Source organism: Prenolepis imparis, unplaced genomic scaffold (genome assembly GCF_030444845.1).
Source record: "Prenolepis imparis isolate NDT839.2.m4 unplaced genomic scaffold, iyPreImpa1.0 SCAF_17, whole genome shotgun sequence".
Lineage (NCBI taxonomy): Eukaryota > Metazoa > Arthropoda > Insecta > Hymenoptera > Formicidae > Prenolepis > Prenolepis imparis.
This window is the reverse complement of record NW_028141175.1, coordinates 895,460-920,767: the sequence shown is the minus strand read 5'-3', so window position 1 is coordinate 920,767 and position 25,308 is coordinate 895,460. Positions and strand designations below refer to the sequence as shown.

Here is a 25,308-nt window from a genome sequence, read left to right as displayed (position 1 = left end):
TATTTTTTTCATGGATACAGGGGCTTTAGGCCGATATTACATTTGTCGTACGACAAACTTTTTAAGCGCATTGATTGGCTGCAGTATAGACAATTTCTGAAGTCTCTATTTTGTAGCCAATCAATGAGCTTAAAAAGTTTATCGTACGACAAATGTAATATCGGCCTTAACCCTTGTGTCCACGATCCGAGAACTCGGTCCGAGTTCTCGGACCGAGACGTTTGTAGCCCAATAAAATTGCCGCTTTTCCGTAAAAGCTGCAAATTAATTGGTTACAAACGTCTCGGTCCGAGAACTCGGACCGATTTCTCGGATCGTGGACACAGGCCTTTAGGACCATTCCACAATAGGTTGCAAATGCTCTCGTTGCCAGTTGATAATTGCGGATTGACCAATCCGATTGGTCCTTTAATGGCCCTTATTCTCGAAAAATATCGCATACGATATTTCATGAATATCACTCTTGCGCAGTTATTACATGATACAAAAAACCTGCGCAAGGCTGCGTTCGGAAACGTCACCCGAGTGCATTCCCTCTCTTTCTATATCACTGAGAGAGTAGTGATATAGAAAGAGAGGGAATGCACTCGGGTGACGTTTCCGAACGCAGCCCAAGAGTGATATCGCATGCAATATCTAGGGTCCTCGTTTCAAGAATAGACGATGAATTCAAGGCCCCCCAGGGGCCAGGGGCTCGATTCTTGAATTCATTCGCAAGAGAAACGTATGCGCAAATTCGGCTCTTAAGCCCCTTGCATAATGCTAAGCGATAGCGATAGGAATAGCGATAACGATAGAAAAATATGTATTCTCTGTTCTTATTGGTGGAATAAAAAATATTTACCAATAGGAACAGAGGTTAGATTCTATCGCTATCGCTATTCCTATCGCTATCGCCTAGCATTGTGCAAGGGCCTTTAAGGCTGAATTATAGAGGCCGTAAATTTTTTCCGTAACCGTAAATTTAACGATTCAACCAATCACGTTGCCGAATTAAGCAACGCGATTGGTTGAATCCTTAAATTTACGGTTACGGAAAAAGTTTACGGCCTCTATAATCCAGCCTTTACAGAAAAGTTGCAAGTTGATTGGCTATCGCATGGCTTTTAGCCAATCAACTTGCAACTTTTCTGTAAGAGCCGAATTTGCGTATACGTTTCTCTTGCGAATGAATTCAAGAATCGAGCCCCTGGACTGCAGATGTCCATCCAATAGCAAATTAGATTTTATAGGGAGAAATATATTACCATTAGAATCCCTAGGACACGAAATCTCTTATTGGCTATCGCATCTATCTAAAAAAAGTCATCGGCTGCAGTGTGAATCCGCCATAAGTGTATATATAACGCCCTCTAAATGATTTATGTCGTCATATATTTATTTTGAATCAGATAAGGTTAGACGCACATCTGTAGTATTATGTCTAATTTTCGGAGTAAATATTCGTGTATTTCTCATATAACTCAGAATTATGTATGACAGTTTGACATATGCTGTATAGCATAAAATATTACATAGAAAATGAATATAAATATTAGAGAAATATACTTGTATATGTACGTATATGTATTTATAACAATTCAATCAAAATTAACGATATATTTTATATATATATATATATATATATATATATATACATATATATAATGAAATTTAATTATATATAAACAATGAGTAATTTCTATAGAACAGATATATTTTTCATATTTTTAAACATTAAATAAATATATATTTGTATGACATTTATAACAACTGATTTATTCATGTGACATTTGTAACAATCCATGCAAGTGAAAATTTTTGGAATTCGTCCAATGAATTACAGATTCGATGAGGCAGGTCGTAACCTGCATGCGGTCGTGAAATCAGGCTAAGGTAATAAAGGTGAAAGGTCAAAGGCAACGGGCTAGCGCGGATATCGACCCGGGTGAGATCGAGAGAAGGCGAGGTAACCCGGTTACAGTCGGGGTAGCGGATAGGCGCGAAAGCAGGTTGCCCTAGAATTCGACTTTGGCGTTTCCGCACACGCGCGCTGTTTAACAAAACTCACCCCCAAAGGGATATGACTCTGCCTAAACAATTCGAACCCTCTTCCCCTACCTCGTTTCCCAAGCGACGGTTTTCGTCGATCCTGAATTCGTCGTAAGTATCTCTGTCTAATAAAACGTATATGGTCTAATAAATGTATCAATAGATTGATATATATAATCATGTGCATTTGCCAGTATAATAAGCAAGCTTTCTGATAATAGGTCCAAATAAAAAAACCACAGAATCTTGGAAGAAAATATGATAGAAATACGATGCAAATTTCAAAGCAAATGGTATCCTAGAAAGATACCCTTTACAATTTTTTAAAAATGCGTTTACGATGTCTTATAAATATTTGTATCATTTGAGAGAATTGTGTAAAAACACATGAAGTTAATTATTACACAAGTTGTTATAAACGCGCCTCATAGGTACACATTTTTTGAACAATGACAAGAAAAAGGTAAACAATTATTATTATTTTTTTATATAATAGCTTTTTACAATATATAAATAATTCTGATATATAATTTAAAATACTATTTGAATATATGCAATATTTCTTTTTTCGCACAGCCCAGAAATATCCGTCTCTCTTTCGGCGACACGTTTTTGGCGAATGCATACATACAAGAAGAGCACCTTTGCGAATGCGGTGAAAGTGACGGGTCAGCTGCTATTATATGTTCACATCTCGGTTCCTAGACTCGGCCCTGCGCGTAGGGGTGCGCGGTCACCGATAATAGAAAGGGTGAAAGAGAGAGACGACGAGAAAGGGTGAGAGAGAGACGGGGTGAGTAGAAACGCGCGTGCGGCACGGTTGTCCGTGGCTGGCTCAGCAGCCGTCGTCGTCGTCGTCAGTCGGTGGTCGCACGCTCGTTCGAGGGTGATGGGTGCGTCTGCATACGCGAGGAGGGCGATGGAGGCTTCGTGCGCCTCCTTGGCGATCGAGTGAGACGCGCCATTCGATGAATCCGCGTCACCCTCGTCGTTCCGTATCGTCCGCCGTGATAGTGACACGGACAAAACAGAGAGCAGCGGAAAAAACAGGGAATCGAGCAACGCGGGGCGACAAAATGTCGACGTACCACTGTTTATTGTGAACGAATCGAGGAAACGAGGGAGGGAGAGAGAGAGAGTGAGAGGGAGAGAGGAGAAAAGAGGAAGAGAGAGAAAAAAGGGGTTGAACACACACAGTGGCGATATCTCTCTCTTTTTCTCAAGTTGTCGGTACGCGCAGTCGTTTTTGATGTTGTTGGCTGGCTTGATGCCTGTTTCTTTTTTTTGTTTGCTATATATTATTGCTGTTGCTGCCGCCGTTGAAGCCGCCGTCCGCTGCTGCAGCGGTTGCTAGCGAATTTAAAAAAAAAAAGAGAAAAGATATAGACACTCAAGCCTTTTCGTTATCTCGTCGTTGTCTCGTTTTCGTTGTCCCCTAGACCTCTCTTCTTCACCCTGTAAAATCAAGAAAGAAAAGAAATTTTCATCTCTGTCGCGAGAAAACGATGCGAAAAAGAAAAAAGTTACATGACATTTCTCGGGGACCACCAGCCAGCCTTTGTAACTTCTTTTTCTTTTTATCACGAATAGATGACATATCAGAGTAGGTCACTCCTCTTCTGGTATCCTTTGCGTGTTGTATTTATCGTGGACTTTCTTGGTCCCGCGAATGTCCGCAGCGCAGACTATCGCGTTAAATACGTGTCCTGTCTATATATCTTCGTGCACGCACGTATTCGTCGTCTATGCATGTCGCTTATTCGCTTAGACACGATTAACGCTTATCATCCAACTCATCTGTCATACATTTTTAATCGTACTATAGTCTCTCTTTTTCTGAATATTTCAGAATAATTCTCTTTCAATTCCCGTCTAGCAACTGACTTTCAGTGTAAATAATGTAAATAATTTATAGATCGAAATAATCGTGAAGAAAGTTCATATATTTTGCACGTGGGCTGCGAAAACTTTTTTTACTGGTGTAATATACTCTGTAATATACTATTCTGCCTTTCTTCACAACGCTTGCGACGTGTAGTCGAGCACTTTTGATATAAATGTATAAATATGCAAAAGTAGAAATTGCTTTTCGCTCTTTTTTAGGCGTTGTAAACATTAACGGTATGTGTGTAACAATTAAGTTTGTCACAATTTTTAAAAAAATTACAAATCTGTAAACGAGACGCGCGTTTGGCACACACATGTAAATCAAATTAAGTCCTTTTATAATAAAATGAATAAGTATAACATGTATTTTTTATCAAAGCCAAATTTAAAAAATAATTTTTACTTTAATAAGATAAAGATATTATAAATTGCTTCGCGTTATGAGATTTTATCAATAGTCACGATATTATTGATGCACAGTTATCCCAAGATCGCGCTTTTTCTAGATAATGTGACACTGCAGTGAATCTTATGTTATTACTATATATTCAAATCGAATTTTAAAATATTTCAAATCAATTTTTTATGAGAAGTTTTAAATATTTATATATATGAAATATTAGATTGAACATCTTATACTGTAATTATATGTTATATGTAATTATATGTACGTTGTACCATTACATTTGTTAACTTTAATTAAATTAAGAGATATCATTAATTTATGCAACATTAAAAATCCTTTTTTATACATGCGCACACATATACGATTATATGAATTTTTTTATGCTAGAACTATAGATGTAACAATTAATATAAATTAAATGCAACTTTTCTTGCTTTGCTTTAAGAAATTCAAATCAAATAAAACACCAGAGCAAAACATATTTTGACTTATACATTCTATGAAGAAATTATATTAAGGAAAAATTGTTATTTTGAACTTGTCGCTATTTTTTTCATTTGTTTACTATTAAAACACACTTTATTGATGCATATCTTGTTAGAGCCTCCATCTTTAAATATATTTTCTCTGGTAACATATGCGGAATTGCTTGCTACGTGCATGGTAGTATTAACACTTACTTTTTTAATATTCAGCGAACACATAACCGAGCAAAATACTTTATATAACAAAAATTATAAAGATTAAATTTAATTATTTTAAGATTGAATTAAATGTCATTAAAATCTATTCCTAGAGAGTATTCAAAATTTTGATTAAAAATCATTGTAATATCTGTAATATAGATATAGAATTCACATATATTTTTTCTCCTACAATTTGTCTCTCTTTCCTTGTTCTTCAATATTTAAATTAATACTTGTTACGCTTTAAATACAGAAAACGCGATAGACTATATCTGAAAATAATAGATTTGATATATTTTTTTGTGATTCGGACCCTCTGAAAACTGTTTGAGTCAAAGGGAAAAAACTATCGTATCTCGGAACCAGCTATGCATATTGAAGACAAACGTGACGTCCTATGTCCATGATGAGTCACCGAGAAAATATTGCGTTACGCGTTCGCTGATTAATGATGACTCTATTCAACGTAAAATGAATCGCTTTCAACGTGCTTGCCGCATAGCGATTTAGAAACGTAGACCGTAACGATGGGCGCCAGAACGAGCGGAGCTCCATCACCTTTCTTGCCTTTCCAGAGAGGCAAAGGAAAGAGTGAGAGAAAGAGAGAGAGGGAGGAAAAAGAGAAAAGAAAAAGGTGGCAAAAAAAATTCTTCCGGAACAGAATAAGGAGTGTGAAACATGCCTGACATGATACGGACCCATCATCGGCGCATCACGCGACCATGCGAATCTAACTCGTAACGGGGAACGGGGGCGTCCCGAGGCTGTTTTGAGACGGGAAGTGAGGAAGCGATTGGGCAACCCGCGGAGCGATGTATGCCGCGGCGGGTGGTGCCAGCATCGCCAACCGGAGAAAACAGAAGCGGCTGCAGCTTAACAAGCAAACGCCGATCCATGTAGTCCCACCAAGACTGAAGAGCGGCGCACCTTTTGGCTCGCGTTATCACCAGCAGCAGCACTATCAGCATCACCAGCATCAGCATCAGCACCAGCACCACCACCAATACCATCATCATCATCACCATCACCACCATCACCATCCCCCGACCAAGCTCGCCGCCACCTGTCAGCAAGTCCCGCGTGCGCACCAACAAGCGCTGACCTCGACGTCGTCGTCGTCCGCCGCGTTCCATCCGGGCATCGACGATCGGCGCCGTCACCACGTTGCCGACCACCACAAGTCCCGCCAGCAGCAGGTCGCGCCGGTCTCGCCGATCCAGTTCCCAATCTCGCCGCCCCCGCTTTCCCTCGAGTCCTCGGCGTCCGCCACCACCTATCCGGCTAACAAGTCTAGCAAGTTTCCCTTCCCGCCGTCCTCGGTCCTCGATCTCCGAGTCTCGCCTCCTACTTCGGAGCTACAGGTGGGTACATCGTTGAGCACTCTCTCTCTCCTCATAATGTCAGCCTCTTCCAGCCAGCTCACGCTGTTTCTCTTAGCCGCTCTCTATCGCCCACAATCTCTTTACCATCTTTCATATCTTCTTACATATAGTTCACGCGTCTATCTATATACATGCGCCTAGGAAATCACGCAAAATGAAATTAATATGCTACGCAGTGCGCGCATTAGGTAGAGAAAACTATCATCTTGTAATACACACACATGTTGTCAAACGACACTGATGAGCTATCAAGTCTAGCAAGTATAAAAAATTATATACTTTAAAAGTCTTTATACGCTATCTTAAACGCTTACGTTATTGTTTCTACCGTGCACCGAATTCTTTTATTTTTTTTTATGTTATTTTATCAAGCCTGCAAAGTCTAACGCACATTATATTAATTACTGAAATCGACACAATAGATTTTTTTAAATAATGTCTTTTATCATGAAAAATTTCAATATACAGACAAGACCATTTTAATCTTCCCTTCGCTTCAGTTTTATCTATCTGGATACATGTACATTTTGGCCGAAAATTTGATTACACAACAGGCAGCCGTTATCTCTGCCAAGTGCACGATATCGCATTGACGAATTAGATTAACGAAGATTATAAACTCACTCTATCGCTTTAGCGTGACTCACCCCTTACTTAAAAGCGTATACGCTCTCTCTGATTGCACCACACGTCTCTCTTGTCGGCACTTCTCTCGTGCAACGTATATAGTAAATAGCATCGATCGGCTGTCTGGTGGCGTAATAACACGCGAGTAAATCTGTCGAGCGACGTAAGAAAGGCACGACAGATTCTCCAAGCCCGAATATCTCTCTTCAGGGTCCTCTTGGATCGGCTAAAGCAAACTCCGCAATGTAATTTCAGTATAGCGTATGAAACATGCCCTCCGCGATTATCGTCTTGGGCGAACATGAGCAACGATCGATGCCGACGTTGGGTAGCACGACGTTAGATGTATATCGTTACATCCGGTACCGTCCGGGATCGATGACGGATAATCTCTGAGGTGGATGGGTCTCCGAAAAAGTAGTTTCTCTTGATCCTTTAATCAAGGATAAAAGAAAAAAAGGATTAAAAGAGAGAGAAAAAATAAAAGAAAACCGGCAATCATTGAGGGGGTTGAAAAAAAATTTCGACAATCGGTACAAATGAATAAGCGGAAGCTATGCAGGCTGCTCTATTGATTAGACGTGATAGACGAGATAAACAGCGATTGCGGGGTGGTAAGGTGGTTAATTTTAGAGAATTACCTTCCAACTTCGCCACCAGACTCATTCCACCGCTACCACGATATCCCCCACGATCGTACGGGGTAAGTATCAAGAGTCACGGCCGCGTCGAAAAGCGATCTTGATCCTGATCCTTCGCGTGAGCGTGTTGTAAATTAATAGTCACGCATTCCTCCCGTGTGGATCAACGTCTACAATCAAACTCGTTATAGATTAGAATCTATCGCTAAAAATTCTCCATTAATCGGATATATATATGCACGTTTCATCGATCAATATTTCTTTGTGCCGATCAAGTGATCTCGAGGCAAATTTGACGAATATGCGTTCATCGATCGCTGTGTTGAAACATTCAATCCCCCTCTGCTATCATTTCCGACTGAAATAATTTTATTAATTTTCGTTCACATTCATATAATCAAATACACAATTCTCTTATGAGGAAATTTACTGTGCAAATTAAAAATTAATTTTACAATAAATAATAAATTGAAAATAATTTGTTACCAAAAATTCGTTAACTAATCACAATCATCCACAAGATCATATCATTCACATTGATCTTAACAATTGGCTTGTAACGATATGTCTGAGAATTACATATTTCAGTGCGGCGGTCAAGGACCTGGCGGTAAGGCAGCATGGCAGGGATGCAACAGACCTTCGCCTCTTCCTTTATCTCCTACATCACCTGGATATCGAGATGGCTACAAGACGAAGCAGTGCGAAGCACATCGGCGATGGATGAAAAGAAACAGGGTAATCTGTTTCAGTAATACTAGTCGTCCATGTAGTAGACGTAGACATATTCTAAATAGAGAAAAGAGAGAACATTATTTTCATGATATTTAATATTTATACATAATTATATAAGTTTTTTACTATATAATTATTGCATAATTAAAAATTATAAGGCAATTTGACAATGAGAAATATTCTTCAAGATGTAAGATTTCGAAATGTCGCGACAAAATCAATACGTATGCTATCGAACGAAATACAGTACACCTACAATACTCCTGCTACATTACATAATAAAAAATCAAGTTGAACGTTATGCGCCAGATAAGAGACGCCAGTTACTGCTACGGGAGCAGCGACGACGAGGAAGATGACAGCAGTAACGTGATGCGGCAGAGGGGAGAGGTCAGCGCGGCGGTCAACACCGTGCTCTACGTGGGTTTAGGGACCACTGCGCTCGGTTTAGTCATCACGTTCGTCGGCACCGGTGAGAAGGGTTTCCTAAGCCCGCAGCTGAGACTCGTCGGCCCGTCGCTCCTGTGCGCCGGATTGCTGTGCTGTCTGTTCCGCGTGCTGCTGTGCCTCTGTCTGTGCCGGTGCGGCCAGTGCCGCTGGCAGTTCTGTCAGGTCGCCTCGCACAAGAAGGAGAAGGCGAGGAAAGCGGACGCGCGACCGGGAACGTTGTCGACCGCCTCGCTGTTGCCGCCGACGCAGCAGGAACGACCGATCGCGCCCACCAGCCGCCCCGTGTCACCGTCGACGAAAGGACACGAGCTCCTGCTCTCACCTGCCCAATTACCGGAGTGAAAGGACGTACAACGTAACGCGCGCCACGAACGTTTTTTACGAAATGAAATTCTATATACTATATATATATACGCCGATTTACTGCCGGTTCTTGCCCAATTACTCGACTCTAGTTTCTGTTTTGCGGCTTGAACCGCAAGTTCTCGCAGCCTAAAGAATAGTCTAAACATGCGTCTTTAGATCTTAAAACAATAGATAAATAAAGGAATCGGCTACGTTTTTCTATCCTTGTCGTATTGTCGAGAAAGTAAAGAATCCATCACCGTCGACCGGGTCTCTTTCTCAGTCTCCTGGTTTATTTACGCTCACACTTACAAATTGCTTCTTTACAAGGGTTAAAATTACCATAACTCGCGATACTTTGTCTCTCGACCGAATCTTACAATGATCATGCTTAAACGTTAAAACCTAAAATACTTTGCTGCCTACATATCGCTAGGCAAAAAATCGTTTCTCTCTCTTTTCCACGGAATTATAATCTGTGTGCAATCGTCCTTATGATCTGTTTCACAAATCACACAGTGTGTCTTAGAACAAATACATTATATCGATATCACTTTGATTCCCAATGATCAGGAAAGTTGAAACTGCATCTGCTCATTGGACGAGTAACTATAGATGACCGAGGTGTCAGCGGAGGTTACGCTGGACGCAGTCGCAGTAATGGCAAATAATTGATCTTCATACATGCCTTGCGGCTCTGTCTTTCCATTGCCGGTTGTAGCTCCAGTATTGGGAGGATTATCACCTTTTGTTGCCTCGCGATATTTTTGCAGATACATTTTCAAAGGCTCGACATAATTATCAAAACCGAGAGTAGTCATGGCAAAAAGAATGTCTTCACCATTAATAGTTTTCCTCTTCTCCATGTGACACCTGTCACTCGCTTCTGACGTGATAAACGAGATGAACTCTGACACGCATTCTTGAACACATTCGCGCGCATCTTTAGCTATCTTTCCAGACTCTGGAATGGCTCTTTTCATGATTTTGGCAACATTTGCTATCGGTAAGAAGCGATCCTGCTCGCGAAGTGGTCCGACAGCGGAAACCCCAGGACTTTGCAAAGGATCCCCGGCACCATGGTTGGAATCATCTGTGTTCTCAGGGTCATCTGTTTCGATTAAAAGTATTTGTTAAGATTTATACGTTGTCTTACAAATCCAAACGAGTTTAATTTCCAAATTTGATTTGTAATGATTTACAGAGGAATAACTACATATGTGTAAATATGTTACATAAATATCAATCTTTTAATAAATTACATATGGTTAATACATTTCTACCTTCACATTTCTATAAAACAAGTAATGCAATAATATTAATAATTCAAATACAGGCAAATAGATAAGAGGTACAGTTTCTTTTTCAAAACCAAGTTGACCAACAATTGATCTCGTCAGAGATTGCTTGTTGCAAAGTTTGAAACAAAGGAGAGATAAAGATATAAAATACAAATTATCTGATTGAGATTAGAATACAATGAAATGGAAGTAGAATACGAATATCTCGCATAATCTGAAAAATTACTCCGTACCTTTAAAGAAAGGATTAATGTGCGAGACGCAACTTATAGGTTAAAAGAATAATGGGTCAAGAATTGAAATAATATTCAGATCAAGGTTGTATACCTCGATGTCGACATTTTTCCCGACCGTCGAGAGAACGCTAACCTACCTTCCATATCCGATTGTACGCCAATGTAAGACGTCGCCACGGTACCTCCTCCCAGGAACGACGTTGATCCTAAGGGACCATCATCTCCGCTTTCACCGCTATTCTCCATTTCCCGATATGATTCTCGATATATAATTCCCGATTATAAATCCTACTCGAACTAAATCCAACACTTTGCGTGACTTGGTGCTCGTTTAACCTTTTCCTATCTTTGTTTTTATGCCGCGCCAAAGAGTCTCTTGAATGTATATATAAATATGGATGCTTTCTTCAACAACGGAACACAGTTTTATTTTTTATGCAGGATCGACCTGTGGCTCGAACGCTACTTTAGCTTTCGTACTTCATCACCAGAGTGCAGTTATTTCACTTGTCATTTGCTTCTTTTCATTCTGATTGGTCAACTAATAAATGCTATTTTACTCTAGTAGTAGTATTTTCGAACACACCCTTGAAGCAAAAAAATTATTAGAAAGGAATTGGAAAATTAGAATTAAGAAATTTTTCAAATGCAAATTCAAAGCACTAAGAATCTAATCAGAAATTTGCATAAATGCATATACGCGTGAAGAAATTAATTTATAAATCGTACTCTAGACGAATAATTAAATTTTTTTACGCATTATATATTATATGTGTCTGCAAATTTGTTTGAATAAAAAAGATTAAAAATTAGAATTTGATTAATCAAAATAAAAGAAGCTAAAATTTCTTTCTAATTATATTTAATTTTTTGCATTCGAAACGAGACGATAATGCATATATTCGAAACATTCGAGAATGAGAGAAAGATAAAAAAGACCCAGTGAGCAATATGTTATCAAAAGAAATTCATAAAGTACTCAAGTTTAAAAGAGTCGGACTTCCGATAACTCCATCAAAATGATAATATTATATGATATCAATAAGTCCTCCAATGCGTCGATTTTAGAGGAAAGAAAGACATCACATAAACGACATCTAAAAGAATTCCACAATCTGACTTCTTTTAAATATCAAAAAAAGGTTACCGTTGAGAATTGCTATTTGTATTAGTATTATATTTTTACATATTTTTATATTTAAAAAAAATATAAATCTTAGTATATATTTCTTTTATAACATTTTATTAAAATTAAAACAGGTTTCAAAATGCCCATAGACTTTGAATAAAAAAAACTTTATGATTGCAACGTGCTTTTTGCAGACATAACCCAACTTCTTTGGTTGGATATAGAGGCAACATAGAACAAATAACAAAAATATATATGAAAATATATAATCTATTTTATGCTCAAATACATATTTAATAATATTTATAATTTAAGAAAGAAAGATTAAACGTTAATATCGAAGAACGTAAATGCTATCTCCTTGAAATTCAACTCAGAGCACGCAGTTCACACACGTATATATGTGGCTTGCCCATGTGCGGCTTTCGTAAAATAGCACGCTTGCTAGAGACTCTACAGACATCTATGAATAGACAACATAAAGAGCTCTTCTGAAAGATATCTTACAAAAAGATAACTTACTGATATCATTTTTAAGAGAAATTAATAAGGTCTTCAAAAGTTCTCTTAAAGAGCTCTTCTGAAAGATATATATCTTACAAAAAGATAACTTACTAATATCATTTTTGAGAAAAATTAATGAAGTTTTCAAAAAGTTCTCTTAAAGAGCTCTTCCTCTCAATAATGCTCACTGGGGAGAGAGAGCGCAGAAAGCAAAATAAACAAATTTATTTTGAAAATATCAAGTAGAATCTAATTTCATAAAAAAAAAAAAAAAAATTCCCGCAACTAAAATGCTAACGAACCCGATTGTCACGTGCGTTATTCTTTCCAACAAAGTATAGTGACGCATAAATATATATATTTTTTCATGTAAATAAATAAAATAAAAGGAGAATTCCACTTTGCCGCAGGGTGACAGAATAGAGAGAGATCCAGAATAAAAGGGTAGAGAATAGAGGGATCTACTGCATACATCAACTCTTGTAGGAAAAGTTCCACCTATCTGCGCCGGCGTGACGTCACAGTGACAACCAGTGACAACCTGATCGGCGAGTGTGTTGTCAAGTTTCGCTGAGCCGTGTTGCTGTGTATATAGAATTCGATTACGCGAGTCAACGAGTTATCGCGTAATCCTTTCTCCCCTGTACGCGTGTATCGTGTGTCGAGCTGACATTGAAAATATTTCGCGATAAGTGCCGCCGTGTATTCACCAATGTTGAAATGATGCAGAAGCGCGTCATGTATGGCGACGCGCGAGAACTGTGCGAGAGACAAACGCAATTGGTCCCGTACGGGCCCTGCCTCGCGTCAGACTAACGATCAATGGCTTTATTCGAGAAGAGATACACGAATAAAGTGTTGTTAGATGATACGGAGCAGCTGACCAGTGTCATCGAAAATGCGAGGACCATCGACGGTCATACGGTATTTCGTTTCCTCTATCACTCTCCCTCTCTCTCTCTCTCTCGTCCTATAATTATTTTCATTTGTCAAAATTATATGGATTCTTATCACTACATCTCGTTGGGATTGGATTATATTTTGCCATTTTGACATTGTATTTGTTTGGGGAAAAAAATCAAATTGGAATACCCTGTCCGCTGTATATCTTGTAACTTTGTTTTTGTATACAGCCATATTTATTATTCACTTGTTAGATTGTATACTGAAAACTCTGATACGTATATATTCAGGAATACGTAATCAAAACACAGAGAGGTCCGCTTCCCGAAAGATCTTGGAGAGTGAGCAGACGTTACAATGACTTTGTACAGCTCAATGCGACTTTATCCATCTCTGGCTTTGATCAGCCACTACCGCCAAAAAGGATTATTGGTAATATGGAGCCAGACTTTATAGCTGAGAGACAAATAGCACTACAGGTTCATCATCGCAATTATAATATGCTTGTTTATATATATATATAGTATTCGATGCAATACAATAACATTTCTTTTTTTTTTTTCAGAATTATCTAAACATAGTACTAATGAATCCTATACTGGCATCTTCACTTCCCATGAAAAAGTTTTTAGACCCTGAGAATTATACAGCACCATTACATGGTAAGCTTTTTTCTTTACGATAGCATATAAATATATATATATATAAATATATATTTATATTATAATATAATCTTTACAATGTTAATTATTATTTCTCATGTATAATATTTAAAATATCTTATATATATATATATATATATATATATATATAATATATGCATCCTTATATTATTCAGAAAAAGTTTATATTATAATATAATCTTTACAATGTTAATAATATATATATATATATATATATATATATATATATAAGATATTTTAAATATTATACATGAGAAATAATAATTAACATTGTAAAGATTATATTATAATATAAACTTTTTCTGAATAATATAAGGATGCATATATTTGGTTTTAGATATTTTATTTTGTTGAATAAAATGTTTGTGTAAAATGTGGAAATTATTTATCTGTTCTACAGAAATCGCGTTACAACAAGTATCATTAGCATTAAGGAGCGATGCTAATTTTGAAGTATGCAAACCCATCCCTGATATGGGATGGCGATTACGAAAACATTATTATACAGTGAAAAATCGTCAGAATGCAAAACAAGAACTCTTACTGGCTTGGGTCGAGTTTGGCCCTGACAAACATTTGCAAGATAAAGACATACAAGGAGTTTTCAAGACTCTGGGCTCTCTACGACACACTTACATCGAACCAATAGTACATCAGCATGTTACGGACAACGGGGCACTAATGATAAGAAATTTCTATCCAATGGGCACATTACGTGATATTCTGTGTGTCGCCAAGCCTAAGCAGCCATTTATAAAGAAGTATGGAAATCCGAAACAAATAAAATCATTGACAACTCAAGAAGTTGCGACATATGGTTATCAGGTTAAAAATTTTTATATAAGAATCACGTTATAGTGAGACATATCGAGAGATTATTTTTTTGCATAACAATATTATTGGTTTGTGCAGATATTGGAGGCTCTAGGATTTCTTCACGAGAAGGGATTACCTTATGGACATTTACATACTGGTAATGTCCTTTTAACCCCAAGATGCGCTAAATTATTAGATATAGAAAATGGACTTCTAGGATTACCAGCATTTTACCGGCCTTACGTAGTGCAAAGGCGTAAATTACATGCCACGGTAAATAAATAGTGATCAATATTTTGTAACTAATGATACAATCAAGTGTTGAAAAAAATGAAAAAAAAATGTAATTTTTTAATTTTTAAAGTCATTTATCTTTTCTTTCAAGAAATTAAAAAAATTGTTTCTTTATTTTGAATTTTTCATGGAAAATTATCCTTCTGAGTTATATTCCCTGTATAAATGTTTTCTTGCATTTATAATATTTACATGTTTTGATGTATTTTTCTTAACAGACTCAGGTTGATGTGTACTCCTTTGGACATGTTTTGTACGAAATGGCATTCGGACGACCGCTTATGGAAGCAACATGTTCGGAGCTACCGCATTGCGAAGCAAACTTGAAAAATTTGCTAGAAGTTATATTATCGCCAGAAGCTCTAAAACAAGATTTGCCGACAGTGACTCGATTGTTGGAACACCCATTCTTCGAATCGGCAAGGCGTGCCGCGTTGGCCATTGGCACTGTGGAAAAGCCACATTTCAAATTGAGCAATCATTTGAAGGAAGCTTTGCAAGAAGCTGTAAATAAAGCTGAACAGCGATTGCGCGATGAACAGAAAGTCGCCCGGCATCAGAAGAGGCTTGTCAAAGTTCAAGAAATGATGAGCTCTGAAGAAGAGATGAAAAAACGAAAGCATAAATTGGTGAGTATATAATAAAGAGTAAAGAAAGGAGTTTACAGAATAAAAAAGTAGCGACCGAGATAGGATCTCATTTCGATTATTACATTTTGCAGAAGAAAGAACAGAAATTGGCGCAGGAACAACGCTCTGCATCGCAATTGAGTACAAATGGAACGAAGCAAATAAACGGTAAGAGTCCAGAGCGCTCAGACAGTCCGACAAGTACATCCACAGCTACCAGCGTTGGAACGTTGACTCCTCCATCGCTTCGTAAGTCATTGTAATGTTCCTCACTGCTATTGTCATTTACGTGCTAATTGACATTTACGTTTCTACATCTCTTGATTAGCTGGACACAAAAGTTGATGGCGCGTACTGCGGTCATTCCTTTCACGTAGGTCATTCGAGCATTCAGATCTTCTTAATGTCTAACAACTTTTCATAATTATTCTCTCATCTTTGTTTTGTAGAATTTTTCCTCATTGTTGCTCTGCAGATTTTCCCTGTACTCTTGTAATTTGAAAATTTGTTAGCTTGCGTGTTATTTTCAGAATTTTCAATGTTGCCTGTAATGTATAAGTAAATATCATATACAATTAGTTGCGTACCCGATTAAAAAAAAAAAAATTCTTTTTTCAATTCCCTAGAACACAAAACATATATTATGCTGAGAAGTCTAACTATATCATTTTTTATTTTTTTCCACTCAAGGTTCTGTAGATATTCCGCATGGGGATGCAGTTCCTGGCAAAGGCGTTCCGCCACCACCTTCGTTGCCGCCGCCGTCTGAAGCGTCTAGTGTATCAAATAGTGTATCAAAATCGTCAAACAACCGTGCTGCTTTACTCGGTAGTATTTGCAATTTCGACAAGAATAAGCTGCGAAGGATTGCAAATGGTCATCGTTAGACAAATAAACGAAAGGTAAATAGATTAGGATTATAGATAAACAAAGGGAGAAAAGCCACGCAGATTTATTTCAAATCTTGCGTGACTGCCATACAATGTCGGACAAAGAACATGCTTGTGCTTGATTAGAACAAACGATGTGTACCTGTAGATTATTACATTGAATTCAGAGATTGCCTGAATGATATAACTATGTCATGCTCCTCGTGACTCCTATATGTATAGAATTGGAATGTTGTTTTATTTCGATCGCGATACTTTGCATTTTATAAACTTTTGAAATTTTTATCTTATTTTAATGTGATGTGCTCTTGCTACATGACAAGATTCTGGCTTAAATCAATTATATTAAAAATACAATGTATTAAATTTGTGATGTATAATCAATATTAGTTTCGTTTGGCCTATTCTGTTTTTACGAAATCTAATCTATCAACGCTTGCTTCGCTTATAGACTTGCCGTCCAAGAACGAGCCTAAACATATACAGAACAACCAATCAAAATAATAAATGTTTTTTGAAAAATTGCCAATTCTTTACGAATCTTATATCATATTCTTCCTAAATATCTGTACATTAAAAGTTATTTAAGCTCTTAGAAATATTAATAGAATATAATAACAGGAGCATATAATTATATATATTATCTATAGTTAGTACAGAATGTATAGTAAGTATGGTGGGAGCAATTTGAAACATTTCTAAAGTTATTTTGATTGATAATATTATAGCTGCGTTTGTGAATCAAGAATATGACTATGAGAAATTGCATTTTCTAGTCCAACATATCTCTCCTATTTATATATCAATTAATAACACCATAGAAGATGGTAATACATCTTATTTATGATTGTGGGCCAAGTTTCGCGATCGATTTATATTTCGTTATTACTCGTGACTCGTCTTTCTCTTTTCGAAATGTATATATTAAATTTGTTTGAATACAAACAAAAAAGGCAGTGATACACAATGGGGTGATAGTATGTACGTATATATATAAAGTAAATTTTCTCTGGTTATACTCATCTACTGTTTTAACTATTCAAAGAGAGTTTATGAGATATATATAATATAAATACATATATATATAAATATCTATTTCTCGTTTGTGTTTGCACGGTAAAATGCGAGAATCGTACGCCGCTTTTGTATCGTTCGTGAGACTGGGACGTCTAGTTTTACGAATTAAAAACGTGCCAAGGGATATATGATCTTCGTATTTATGAATAATACGATATCAACAGTAGACATGTCTCGCATAGAACGTTATCTATTTCTGTATGTTATGAACAAGTATGTGTCTCGTATAAATCCATTTATCTGTGGATCTAACAAAAAATTGTAATATATATAATCACATCTTTTAATACACTTATCACTGTTTTAGATGTATATGACAACTATGTAATTATGATTCATCAAATATGATCTCTGGTACAGATGACGATGATAATAACAATATATAATGGAATATTTATTGCTATTTTTCAAGATTTATTATATTACATTTGCTTCGGAAAGGTTGTTTATATACTCAAGAGTATAAAAAGATAAACTTTTGTAATTTCATGAAATTTTACGTTCAACAAAATATTGGACAAAAACATTGATATTACCAGAGGCTATTATTTAATTGTATATTCTTTCAAAAACAGATATTAGAACGATGGACGATAGACACACACGATTTAAAAAAAAGAATATATATTCTTTTATAATATCATTTACGCATAAAAAAAATTAGCATTAAAATCTACAGAACTAGTGAATAACAAAAGCTCTTTAAGAGTTTCTTGTAAATGGCATGATTTTAAGCGTTACTTTAGACTCTCCTTTGCAAAATTGTCATATGCCTTACACATTTATAAACAGATAATGTACATAGCATGCAGAGAAATTATATAGAAACCTTATACGTATCCTAGGGAAGGGAACAAAGTTTTAAGTTTATTAAAATAAATGTCGAGTCAACTGATGAAACAAACAAGACAATTTTATTTCAGACGAAAGAGGCGGGTATTTTAATACTTAGTAATATATATATATATATATATATATATATATATATACTCAACAAGTAATACATCAATTTATAAATATAAATTGATCATGTTTAAATAATCCCAAAATTTTGATAGCAGTTCGTGTGTATAGCATAAAAGTATGTGTATTCAACATTGTGTATATATATATATATACACACACGGGAACGTATATAGATATGCGATTGTCATGATAACAGAGCTGTTGTAACGACTTAAATATATCACAATAAATATCCAAAAAAAAAAGGGAAAAAAAACAATCTCGCATCGATAAACGAATTAGTTGTCTTTTTTCACGAGTTATCAAACGACGTAGTATAAAATCATTTCCCGTCCATACTACATCTATATCTATATAGTTGCGCTTTACGCAAATTTATCATAACAAAAGTGGTGTGAATCTCTTCTAATGTACGAGACACGCCGTGTATTAGTTTTAATGCTCGTTTACCTTGACTGCAAACGTAAGCATGCTTATTACGCGTTTCCTAATAAAACAAGTACAAATCGGTTAATTGGCACGGTGCTTGTAACGAGAGCGCGAAGCATATAATCAATAATGGCCAGGTGTGCGTTATATCCCGCACTAATAGTGATACCTTAAACCGTCTTTGAAAATAGAATAATGAATGAGGTACTGGCACGGTTTTTGTAGTTCTGTTATTAAATCCCGGTTACATTATATAATCTTAGCTTGTACTATCAAAACTTTTAATGATAATTATCATAGAATCGTGATAGTATTACGATTATTCGTACTATATACATATATTTTTTATGTATAAGTATATACATAAATATTCATGTTATGTATTTATATATATAATATACATATGTATATAATTATATATATATAATTTTATAATAATTTATATATGTATAAATTATTATAAAAAAGACGCTACATTATTCGAGAAATATGTAACTCTCCAAAGGAATATACATATATGCAGCATGTATCAGAATTGGCGCACTTTTTCTTACAAATCATAAACTTCAGACAAAGTCACAAAGTCAACTTTCTATTAATAAAATTTTTATAATATATTCAGTTATATTTATATGTTATCTTAAAATTAAACATCTCGTCAATGAAATCAAAAACTATAAATAAGATTCACTTTTATTAACAAGTCTACTTGATAAAGAGAAAACTGAATGTAACAAATTTCTATTAAAGGATAATTAATATATATATGTAATATTTTTTTATATATATAAATTATAAAAGACGATCCCATTTATCAATGTATAAAATTGGGAGCAAGTACGCAACTTCGGATACATTCTCTATATGTGTCTCTAATAGGCTTTTAAAGAGTTACGAGGAATAATTAAAGACGACGAAAACGTCGTAGAATGACTTGTTATGACAATTACTTACGTTAACTCTGATACTCAATATTGTCAGAAAAATATTACTTACAATATGAATATAATGCTTTAAAAAAGAAAACCGATCTCATACATATTGTTCACATACTCACTCTTGATCACGTAATCAAACTTCTCTTTATATTTTTGGCAAATTAAGGCTAGATGGGACGACGGAAAAAAAATCATCTTCGTCATAACTTAGTGTGAAGCTTTTCCGTTGCTGCTTTCAATCTGAAAATGTTTAAATGAATAATTCTTTGCTTTCTTTTTGTTATTGGTCATTTCTTTACTCAACAATGCTGGCGAAACATAAAGGTGTAAACATTATATACAGTATTACCTTGAAAGTTCTTCTTGAATGCGATCAGTTATCGCTTTTCGTGCCTCCATCTCGCTCACTTTCGACGCCCGCAATTCAGCCAGCAATCCACTAAAGTCTATAGGTTCACCGTAATTCATGGTAACTCTCTTTCCCGTTCTAAACATATAGGGCGGCTCGTTGGGAAGTACTTCCTCCATACCGAAATGGTAGATAGGAATTACGATAGGCAAGACGGGCGATTCTAATATTAATCTACCCACGCCCCATTTCAACCTAAACAATGTCATCGATTTAATTCTCATCGAATATAGTGATGGCATATATCTAGAATCTTCTTTTCTCACAAGTATAGAGTTTTAAGAAATAATCTTTATGAAAGATATATTTTCCAAGAATAAGTCAATAGGTATATTTAAGGCTCCTGGATGCTCACCGCGGCCATATTGGAATCGTGACGTCAGAGGCGAGAAAACACACGCTATTTTTTTTAGATGCCATTTCTAAATAAAAACATATTTGCATAAAATAACACTTAAGATCTCTTTAATACACTTTTAAAAAACGCCGAAAACTATTCTTTTCCCTCGACAGTCAATCAACAACCCTAAAATGATCGAGATATCAGACTTTGACATGCGGAATGACTGCGCATGTGCAAAGACCAGAAGGACTGGGCCTCATAATATTACATTTTACAGCTGTTGATTGATTATAAAGGGAAAAGGATAGTTTTCGGCGTTTTTTAGAAGTGTATTAAAGAGATCTTAAGTGTTATTTTATGCAAATATGTTTTTATTTAGAAATGGCATCTAAAAAAAAATAGCGTGTATTTTCTCGCCTCTGACGTCACGATTCCGACATGGTCGGCAAGGTACCAGAAGCCTTAAATTTTTAATAATTCAATTATTGCACATTAAATTTCTTTCTTAAATCGAATCAATCTTTATCAATGTAATAATGAACGTTTTAAAAATATAAATTGCAAATTATAAACATTTATATATATATTTTTTGTTTCATTGCATGATATGATATGATGGTATTAATTTACAGCAATTTACGTTCTCAGGTTTCGGAGCAAAGGATTAGGAAAGTAACTCGAGTACGAACCTCATGTCTTCCTTAAGCATATTGACTTTTCCCTCGGGGAAGACGTGCACCCACTCGCCGCAGGCCAACCTTTCGATGCAGAAGTCCATGGCTTCCTGATACACGCCGTCACCTCTGACGATGGGTATGCACTTGCCGAGCATGAAAAAGTAGGAATGCCAGACATTCGTGAAACAAATGTCCTGGGCGGCGAGCGACCATCGTATCTTATGTCGATTAAACCCGTGCCGGATGTCCAGGGTCGCTAAATGAGTTCAGAGATTTTTCTGTCTTAAATTCTTTCATTCGATCGCGTATCGGCGTCGTTCTGAGAAAGAAAAATACGTCTCAAAAGAGGGGACAGAAGCGTACATTTGATGATGTCGAGAAAATACTATTATTACTATTATTACTTTTGAGAAAAAAAAAGAAAAGAAAAACGACGCGTACATGGAAAAATACAAGGAAACTTTTAATTACGAGCACAATTAAGCGCCAACGGAGAGACGGAATGGAATTAAAGACAAAGACTTTGTTATTGTTTTTCATTCTCACCTTTGACTCGAGATGATCTCATAGCTATTATCTTATCGTTACCAATCTCGGATTTACAAACCATTGTGACTCGAGTACTTTAGAATGTATCGAGATTAGCGAGCAAATATTTCAAGCTTTAATGTCTCGAGTATCGTAATCTTGCTCCAAAAGATACTCAAATTTTTCAGACAAAAGGCAATTCGATTTTTGAATTTTTCCAGCCTTCTTCTAATCAAACGTGTTTCATTGTCGGGATATTGTACTTCATTCTTACAACGCGTCTCTCCCTGGCCTTTAACTGCATCTGCGGGATCGCGATGCATCGTTTTACACCTCGGACGATTCGTACGCATATTTTATTTATTTATTTTTTTTTTGAGACGATAAATCAGCCGCTCGAATCCACGGCGAGGGCCGAAGAGAGGACTGATGATACGTTATTACGCGAATGCCGAAAGGCATTTAACGAATGACGTGTAAGGGAAAAAGCTTACCCCATATCCCCGGATCGTCGAAGCAACTGTGATGATTCGACACGGTAATGAGCGGAACGTTTTTCGGCCGAAGGTCTAAGGCGCGCAAGATAATGTGCTTGTTGTACACCGTCGTTTTGTTCAGCCATTCTTAAATGCAGAAGATAAATGTTTGCGTTAGATTACACACCGCGGAGCGATACTCACGCTATGCAGTGTCGCGGTATACATATAGTATATACGGTCCAGAGTCCGCGGAAAGGACTCTCACCTTGGTTTCGCCACGAGATGCCTGACACATAAAATCAGATTCGTCAAAAAAATCAAGATTCAATAATCGCGCATTTCAACATCGAAAGCTCTCTCTCCTCTCTCCTCTCTCCTCTCTCTCTCTCTCTCTCTTCGGTATGTTAATTCGAAAGATGTATATTAATTGCCGCATATGTATTAATTGAATACTCTATAGAGTATCGATATATCGACCATGAAATTCGCAAACTTCCTTTAACAATATTTCGATTTCTGTTGTCTTGTGTTAATTATCTATAATTATGCGTTATCCATAATTAAGTTGAAATTATTGTAAAATCTAATTAATGCTTCGCTATGATAAAGTTAACGATGATTAATACTTTATTATAGATTAAAGTTAATATGATAGCTTGAATATTTTTGTTACGAAATAAGCACGGCACAAGATTAGTCTTTAAAAGGAATATTGTAATAAAAGGAATATCGCGTTATTAAATTATACGTCAAGTCATGATTATCATTCAATGTTACAAGTCAGAAAACATATATGCAATGAGTGACCTTTATATCTGTGATGAATACGATGTATTAACATAATTTCGCTTTCATTTAAAATAATACGCGAATGCATCCACGTGTAGAAAAACAACGAATAGACTTTGGTTTATAACTTTCAAACCATATTATTTTATATATTTTATATCATTTATTATCTATTTTATATTTTATTTATCTATTTGTATATTTTATATCATATAATATATATTTCATAGTGAATGAAATATGTTAATAAAATTAATGTTATTATCATACAAGTATTATCTGGAAATATGTAAAAAATATTACTAATAGAATATAGAATAACTCATATATAAAAAATGGTAATAATCAAGTTTAGCAAAATTAAATGTTTACGTGCAGAAATTATTTTTTTGTGTTTATTTTTACTGTTTATCACGCGCTTATTTTTATTGAATATGGTATTTTACTGTGCCTTAATTTATTATAAATTACCAATATCATATATATGTATATTACAGCTTATTTAAAAATATGCATACATCACACTCTGCTCTGATTCTGTAATTTTTTCCAATTAAAATGCAACAAAATGCATATTTTAATCTAAATAAATAAAATGGACAAGCAGGAAATTGTTCAGCAAAAGCTTGTAAAAAATTGCTTACCTCACATTATGTAATGGATTTTATATGCTAATTCAAAGTCTATCAAGAATGCACATAATCTGTTTTCAGATTTATTTACGAAAATTTGATATAATTAGGTCCCCCATTATATATATTGAATATGTATATTACACGAGAGAGAGAGACTTGAGAATAATATCGCTAAGTCCACGAGGCAAGTAGTGATCTGTAGCGTTGAATTAAACACGATGATTGATGACGACACAATGACTCTGATCTTTCTCTAACGATTGATATTGACAGATAAGGCTTGTTTTAATCATACAGCTCGTACGATCACGCGCTATAATTGCATCTCGCGTACGTGTTCCAGTTTTATTTTTCATAAACAACGTCAATGTTTTCGAGTCAGCGGATGGTAAACGATCGCGCGCCCGTATATTTCCGCGCGCGATGCTGATGAAACGGGCACCGTCAATGTCAATCAAATGTAACGAGATACCATAGCGCGTGCTATATATTTTCATTTAACCTTCGCGACGATACTCGTATGTCGTCTTTTAATACAATCATGTAGACGACGATGACGACGACGATGACGACGACGAACACTCTTACACCAAACTCGATGGGAAATGATATGTCGCTCGCGCGCACCATCACCATCGCACCACTGAAATTCACCACGAGATCTCGGCGATGTCGCGAAACTGTATCGCTCGAGCGATCGGTCGTCGTGATTGTCGACGACCGGCACGGGGATTATCCTTACCTATGATGATTTTCGAGAAAATGCCCACCGCCGCGAAGGTTATGCTGCTCGCGATGTTCCACAAACCGTACGGATTCCGTAGTCGCGGTAGGATCCACTTGATGTCGTATAGCATCGCGTCGTCGGCCACCACCGTGCGTGACTATCTAGAGCGGACGGCGGCACGGCGGTCGTCGATTGAACGATCGGGAAACGGCTTCCCCGCGAGAGATCGTCCGGTCTTTCGTAACGCGCGGCAGCCATCTTCGTGCTCGAGTCAGCGCCATGTTTCGCGACGCGGGTCACGTGGCCGGGTACGTCACGCCGAGCGCCGCCGATGACGGCCGAGCCGGCCCGGCCCGACGCGACATCTCACACCTCACACCTGATTGCGTCGACACGTTCAGACTTCAGACACGTTCGAGACGCCCGTCCGTCGATGCGTTACGAGTCGACGAGCCGCATATTGTTCTATTGTTGTCTTGAATTTAGAATTTAGGACTTGTCACCTATCTCCCTCCTTCTCCGTTTTTGAGGTATCGTGTCTCTTATCATCTCGGCGACATGATTGTAACGTGTAACGATTATCGGGAGCGCATCTTTGCTTGAGCGAAAACGATGCCTAGTCACGTTTTATTGCGTCCTTGAATCCCCGCTATTGGAAGCGATTACACCTGTCTTAATCTCACGTTGCATTTTCGCCAGTTATCAATATTATTAAAACATTCAAGAGATAACATTC

The 25,308-nt window shown here is 36.5% G+C and overlaps 4 protein-coding genes across 8 annotated transcripts; 2 read left to right on the top strand and 2 right to left on the bottom strand.

Annotated features, from left to right (window-relative positions):
* The first annotated feature begins 2,830 nt into the window (after positions 1-2,830).
* Positions 2,831-10,451, top strand: LOC145946635 (uncharacterized). Of its 2 annotated transcripts, none has more exons than XM_083056389.1 (4): positions 2,831-3,261; positions 5,672-6,371; positions 8,249-8,398; positions 8,705-10,451. In XM_083056389.1, the coding sequence occupies exons 2-4, from the start codon at positions 5,823-5,825 to the stop codon at positions 9,185-9,187; spliced, it is 1,182 nt and encodes a 393-aa protein (XP_082912515.1). In that variant the 5' UTR covers positions 2,831-3,261; positions 5,672-5,822; the 3' UTR covers positions 9,188-10,451. The 2 variants fall into 2 exon arrangements, with proteins under 2 accessions (XP_082912515.1, XP_082912514.1); XM_083056388.1 differs by having other exon boundaries at positions 5,586-6,371.
* Positions 9,462-11,193, bottom strand: Nf-yb (nuclear factor Y-box B). The gene is made up of 2 exons (XM_083056392.1): positions 10,865-11,193; positions 9,462-10,301 (listed from the first exon to the last, which is right to left on the bottom strand). The coding sequence occupies exons 1-2, from the start codon at positions 10,971-10,973 to the stop codon at positions 9,760-9,762; spliced, it is 651 nt and encodes a 216-aa protein (XP_082912518.1). The 5' UTR covers positions 10,974-11,193; the 3' UTR covers positions 9,462-9,759.
* A 1,700-nt stretch (positions 11,194-12,893) lies between these two features.
* Positions 12,894-21,524, top strand: LOC145946634 (PX domain-containing protein kinase-like protein). 3 transcript variants are annotated; one of them, XM_083056386.1, is made up of 9 exons: positions 12,894-13,284; positions 13,554-13,742; positions 13,829-13,925; positions 14,347-14,771; positions 14,859-15,035; positions 15,275-15,685; positions 15,778-15,934; positions 16,014-16,058; positions 16,376-16,517. In XM_083056386.1, exons 1-8 carry the CDS (start codon positions 13,183-13,185, stop codon positions 16,028-16,030), a joined length of 1,575 nt encoding a protein of 524 aa, XP_082912512.1. In that variant the 5' UTR covers positions 12,894-13,182; the 3' UTR covers positions 16,031-16,058; positions 16,376-16,517. The 3 variants fall into 3 exon arrangements, with proteins under 3 accessions (XP_082912512.1, XP_082912511.1, XP_082912510.1); XM_083056385.1 differs by lacking the exon at positions 16,014-16,058 and adding an exon at positions 21,386-21,524 and having other exon boundaries at positions 12,895-13,284; positions 16,376-16,587; XM_083056384.1 differs by lacking the exon at positions 16,014-16,058 and having other exon boundaries at positions 12,895-13,284; positions 16,376-18,641.
* Taz (tafazzin, phospholipid-lysophospholipid transacylase) lies at positions 18,795-24,861 on the bottom strand. 2 transcript variants are annotated; one of them, XM_083056391.1, is made up of 5 exons: positions 24,588-24,861; positions 22,437-22,565; positions 21,427-21,670; positions 20,335-20,472; positions 18,795-20,225 (listed from the first exon to the last, which is right to left on the bottom strand). In XM_083056391.1, exons 1-5 carry the CDS (start codon positions 24,700-24,702, stop codon positions 20,186-20,188), a joined length of 666 nt encoding a protein of 221 aa, XP_082912517.1. In that variant the 5' UTR covers positions 24,703-24,861; the 3' UTR covers positions 18,795-20,185. The 2 variants fall into 2 exon arrangements, with proteins under 2 accessions (XP_082912517.1, XP_082912516.1); XM_083056390.1 differs by having other exon boundaries at positions 20,335-20,589; positions 24,588-24,857.
* Positions 24,862-25,308: the final 447 nt, after the last annotated feature.